General features: G+C 42.2%; 1 protein-coding gene across 1 annotated transcript in view; it reads left to right on the forward strand.

The window, feature by feature from the left end:
* Utrn (utrophin) overlaps positions 1-6,084 on the forward strand; it is a 522,813-nt gene that overhangs the window by 248,437 nt on the left and 268,292 nt on the right. The window contains exons 46-47 of the mRNA XM_023712207.1: positions 1,475-1,665; positions 5,475-5,689. Of these exons, the coding sequence (XP_023567975.1) occupies positions 1,475-1,665; positions 5,475-5,689 (406 nt within the window). The remainder of the gene's footprint in view (positions 1-1,474; positions 1,666-5,474; positions 5,690-6,084) is intronic.

Consider the following 6,084-nt stretch of genomic DNA (forward strand, 5'->3'; position numbering starts at 1 on the left):
TGCATTTTGTGAAATAGAAATTGGTTGTTTTATTTTCTTGATACCATTATAGCAAAGGATGAGGGACATTTGAATGCATACTTGAGAGACAAAAAGCACCAACGGAAGTCCTCCTTCATTAGCTGTGCTCCTCACTCTGTGAGATAGTTACGAAGCAGGTCACAGCGTGTCGCTGTCTTCCTGTACAGCATTTTAATTTAGCTTTTTCTTCTTTTTACATGATGCTAAAAATAACACCAGTCACTTCCCAGTGACAGTTCAGCGCCGTCTAGAGCACTCACCTCTGTCTGATTCTAAAATCTGTCTGTCACCGGGAAGCCAAACCCCTTGCTTGTGAAGTGGCCGCCGCTCGTTCCTTGGCAGCTGCCCCTCGGCATTTCCTCCTCACGGACTTCGTCTGTTTCGGACCTTTCATGGGAAGGAATCCTACGATGCTCCCTGCCCTTTAGCATAGCTCTGAGGCTTTTCTGTAGCCACTTCTTGCTGGTTTTGCACCTTTCCAAGCTAGGACCGTCCAACTGGAATGGGCACCAGAATGGGTGGAGCATGCTCAGCCCTTCCTCCCAGGCGCACCGGGCTGGCTCGCTTTCTAATAGTGACCTCACTTCATTAAAAATCTTTTATTAGCACATCATCATAAATGCCTGTGGCTGCACTGATTGTGGGGACTTTGTGCACATGTGTAGCACATCTTGATTCTTGCTTGGTCCTCTCTGCCAGCACCCTCAGCTCCTTCTCACTCTTAGGCCTCTTCTCATTTGCAAAAGCTCCATTTCCATTTTTTAATCTTCAGATCTTTATTTAAAAAATCTCCTCTCCCTTTCTCTCTTCTCGGGGGTCCAGGGAGATGGCTCAGTAGAATAAGCTCTTCCTTGGCAAACTCAAGGGCCTGAGTTCAATCTGCAGTTCCACAAAAAAAAAACAAAAACAAAAACAAAAACAAAAACAAAAAAAACAAAACAAAACATCACAAGACATCCCTACCTCCTGTTATCTTATATTTTGCTCTTTATACTTTGAGATGCTCACGTGAGAGTCTGTATGAAATATACACATGTGGGTCTTATTTGTAGCACCTTGGTCTTGAGTTGCATCCATTTACCTACAAATGCCTCAAGTTGATCTTTCTTTTTGACAGAGTAGTACTCGGTTGTTTATGCAAATCTCCTTTTCTTTTTATCTGTTGACGGGCCTACAGGCTGCTTCCAAGTTTAGCTGTTATAAATTGTACTGCTATAAACACAAGTATGCATGTAGTACTGTAATATGATGCTGTTAACTCCTGGAAGATGCTTAGAAAGGGAGTAGCTCGGTCAACTAGAATTTCTACTTTTAGTTTTCCCAGGAGTCTCCATAGTGATTGTGCCAGTGTACAGGTCTGGGAAAATAGGAGCCTTTGTACGTTCTCAGGATGTAACTGAGTTCTTCCGTGTGTTTCAGTGTTTGGTTTGTTGGGATGTCACGTGTAATGCAGGGGTAGTCGAGACACCACTGCATGCTTGGGAGAGAGGGAGCATGACAGAGCAGGCAGCTTTGGAGATGATAGTGGTGATGAGGGTGGTGGTGATGTAATGGCAGTGATGGTCGTGGTGATGGCGGAGGTGCTGGTGGTGATGGGAGCGATAGTGGTGACGGGTGGTGGTGAAGATTATGGTAGTGACGATGGTAATGATGGTAGTGGTGATGAGGCTGGTGGTGGAGGAGGAGGAGGTGATCATGGTGGCGGTGGCGATGTGGTGACGAGGTGATGGTGGTGGTGGTGGTAGTGATGGTGGCTTAGGCACCCAGATCCCTGACAAGATTTTCTAGGAAGACCAAGCTTCCAGCTGGTTGGTTCATCAGCCAGTGGTCTACGTGTGTAGAGTATTTCATTTTAATTTCTATTTTCTCTATTACCAGTGAAGTTGAACTTTTTTCATGCATGTTCATCACCTTTCTTATTGCCTCTTTTAATTCTTTATCCTCCATGTTATGGTTTGTTGGTCCCTCGAAGCCTCATGTAGTCATGGGGCAGAGTTCTAGGCTTTGTGATGAATTCCTGATCAAGTGCTGGGATTATGGGTATGAGTGTTACAGGGATTATGGGTATAAGTGCTGCTTGGACTATGGGTGTGAGTGATGTTGGGATTATGGGTGTAAATGCTGCTGGGATTATGGGTATAAGTGCTACTGGGACTATGGATGTGAGTGCTACACTGGCCTGGAGCAGATAGCCTGAATACAACATAAGCGAGATAGACTTGCTCTCTGTTGCCGAAGTTGAAGTTGCTGCTACTACTCCCTTGTGCCTTTTCCCTTTGCTCTTTGCCACTGCCATGAACGGCTGCTCTGTGCTGCCATGTGTCACTCTGCCTTGGAGCCAGCCGAGTGTGGACTGAAACCTCCACTGACTATGAGCTAAGTACACCTTTCCTTCCTTCATTTTGGGTGTCAGGTAGTTGGGTCCCAGCAAGGGGAGAAAAGTAACTGAGACACTCCATGTCCATAGCAAAGACCCTGACAGTCTCTCTATGGTACTCTGTGCAGAATTCTTTTTTTTTTTTTGCGGTACTGGGGACCCTGTGCTTGTCAGGCAAGCACTTTTTCTACTGAGCTATCTCCCCGGCTGCCTGTGAAGAATTCTTAAACATAGTTTATTAGTAGCGTCCATTCACATGTGTTCAGTGTCCTACAGCAATAGAAATATTCTTTTATATTTTTAGGTAACAGTTTTGTGTTTCATATTTAGGTCCTTACTCCACAAAGAGTTTGTCTTTCAGTGATGCATGGGGGATCTAAATCTGTCCCATCATGTCCCACTCCAGCTATAGGCCACCACTTGGCCAGCAGCCTTAAGAAACAGTTTTCCATCATTGATCTATAATTGATTCGCTGCCTCGGTCAGGCTTCTCTGACACTATCCTCCTTTCCAGTCTCGGAGACACAATTCCTGGCACCCACAACTTAAGGAAGGAATGATTTGTTTTGATTCACAGTTTGTAGAGGTTTTGGTCCAGGATTGGCTGGTTCTGGAGCAGGGTGGCTTGGTAGAGGGGAGTGGCTGGGGAAAGGGCCTCAGGGGGAAGCAGGAAGCAGACAGTGATCAGGGGACGAGGAGGAGGAGCCAGGCTTCCAGGCCACGCCCCCGTGCCCACCTCCCCCACTTCACCTCTCAAATCACATTAGCTATAATGTCGCACGTGGATGAATCTGCTGGTGTGTATCACACCACCATCGTTCAGTCACCTCCCTAAGCTCCCCGTGTGAGTGCCGTAACAGCCACCTATGCCCCGTGTGTCCTCTTGCCTGTTGGTCTCTTTGCTAGACTGAGAAATAGGACCAGTAGTTAAGGGCCGCATGTGACCGCACAGCTGGTGAGGCACATCTCCTTAATAGAAACATTTTGTTTTTCTTTTAAAATTTATTTTCTTTTATTTATTTTTATTCACTTTATTGAGAAAAAAGAAAAATAACAATGAAACAGTTTCAAATATAAACATCTTGAAAAAAATCGTTTTTGGCCCTTGGGATTATAGGTGTGCGCCATCGTGCCTGGATTTGGTGGCTAGCATGGTGTGCCTGGGGTTCTGGGGTCCACACGACGTGGTACTGGGGATTGAGCTTGCGTCCTTGTGCTTGCCAGGTAGCCACTTAGACCACTGAGCTATCTCTCTAGCCCTGAATTATGTTTTGACTCCTCCACATTAATATACCACATACTAAAGTAGGTTTCAGGTACATTTAGTCATTTATTTACCTCTTATATTGAAAGCAAAGAAAAATAGCAGTCAGCCTCCCCTGATAAATAACACAATTAAAGAGAAAGAAAACACTTATCAAGTCTTCGGAGAAGACAGGAGTGTAGATCTTAAACCTTGAAAGTCTTTTTTTGCTCGTGCCCACAATACCAGTCTTCTGGGGCAGGAGGACCCCAAGTTTGAGCTCAGCCTGGACAACTTAGTGATTTAGTGAGACCTTGTCTCAAAATAAAGACTAAAATGGGATGGGTTAGAGCTCTGTGCCAAAATTCTTGGGTTAAATCCTCAGTAAGGAAGAAGAGGAAGGGGAAAGAGAAGGAAAACCGGAGTGGAGAGAAGGGAAGGTGGGGAGGGAATACAGAAGTTCTGAGAGAGCAATCCCTGAAGAGAGTTCTAATTGCCTCATACTAGTTAGCAAGCACAATAAATGTTCACTCTTGCTAGTTTAAAAAAAAAAAAGCATCTTAAATAAATTGGTGAACTGCCCATTGAGATGGAGCGCTGCTGGTATAAATACAGGATGGTGAACAGTTTCACATGCTGCTTTGGAAATGGAAATTTCCAGTGTTTAAGGATTGCAATTTGACAATGAGCATTAAATAAATTTTTAAACATTTTCTTCCCCAGTAATTCTATAGGGGGAATTCTCTTCTGAGGTGGTCAATTGAAATGTGGCGAAAACAAAAATGTATTCCTTCAATACAAAAAATATTAGGAATAATCCAAATATCCAGGTAAAGGAAATAGGTTAAGTAAGAGTGAATATATATGTGAATAATTAGGCTGGTATTTATGTTGCTGCTTATTAAGAATGAAATATACTTGGGTCATAAAGTTAATTGAAGTAGAATTAGGAGAGTATGAATAAATTTGCTTTATGTTTAAGGCGAAACATTTTGAGCAAATGAAAGGATGTTCCTGATTGACTCATGATTGCTGTACTTTTGCTTTGTCTTTTTTTAATTTAAAAAATTCTTTTATTATAATTTTCTTGTATTTTGAAGAGTAAAAACAAGATCAAGGAGAACAAAAACAAAGCCAGAAACAGGGTAACATATAATAATACATATTTTACAGATTTTCAGAACAAAAATAGCTGATTAACAATGATTGATAGATTATCTATTTTTATCCTCAAGTCTGTTGCTTAGATTAATAGATGTAGTTATTCATGATGGGACATATGATTGAATATTACTACATGCTTTCGATAAATTTTAAATTTTTGTTCTTGTCTCTCATTTTCTTTTATTACTTTTTAATTATTACTATTCTCTCTCTCTCTCTCTCTCTCTCTCTCTCTCTCTCTCTCTCTCTCTCTCTCTTTTGTGGTACTGGGGATTGAACTCAGGCCCTTATACTTGCCAGGCAAGCACTTACTCTACTGAGCTATCTCCCCAGCCCTTACTATATTCTCTTTAAAGTAATTTCTTTTAACTTTATTGTCTTTTGCTGTCATTGTAGATCATATCTGAGTTCTTGGTTCCCTTGCATTTGGTGAGAGTCTGTTTAGTTGGCCTCCTAGCTATCAAGATAACGTATTGATTATAGGCAATGCCATAGCCATTTGACTATCGTAAAATAAAAAAAAAACCTCTTAGAAATTTTATTTAAATTCAACTTTTTTGAAATATACATATACACATGTCACAGTACAGCCCTATAGTAGAAGTATGCTGATTTATTTTCGCAGTACCCTATTGATTTATGCCCACTTCACCACATTTTTCGTTTCAGCCCATCCCAGCGTCCAAAAGTTGGTGCTGGTCTCCTCTGCACCTGAGGCTCCTGGTCCCTCGCCTCGCAGCTCAGAAACGTCAGTGCCTGCTGATCTGGATCAGACGATAACAGAGCTCGCAGACTGGCTGGTCTTGATTGACCAGATGCTGAAGTCCAACATCGTCACCGTCGGGGACGTGGAAGAGATCAATAAGACGGTCTCCCGAATGAAAGTAGGTGCACAGCGTCAGGCCAGGCATGGCGACACCATGGCACGAAAGCTAGACCACATCTAGTTGGATCTTTTTTGTTTACCCTAAACTCAGAGAGAATAAGGTTTGAAAAATTCTTTCTCTGTCAGAGAGCTCTCCAGGACTATCTCCAAAACGTTAAGTTTTTCTTTCATTTGTAAGATCAAGTTTATCGACGAAAGCTGAAGACTTGTTCTATTTTGAAAACCCAAAACTGGTGTCATTAAAAGGTGGGCAAGCTCATGTGATGCTCAGGGACCTGTGTGAGGTGCGGTAATTCTCTAAGCTGTGCTTCAACTTATATTTCATAATGAGCTTGCTTCAGTTCTAATTTTATTTTTTTTATTAAAATTTTTTTTTATTTTTTATTTATTTGA

This window comes from Octodon degus, unplaced genomic scaffold (genome assembly GCF_000260255.1).
Source record: "Octodon degus isolate 3935 unplaced genomic scaffold, OctDeg1.0 scaffold00024, whole genome shotgun sequence".
Taxonomy (NCBI): domain Eukaryota; kingdom Metazoa; phylum Chordata; class Mammalia; order Rodentia; family Octodontidae; genus Octodon; species Octodon degus.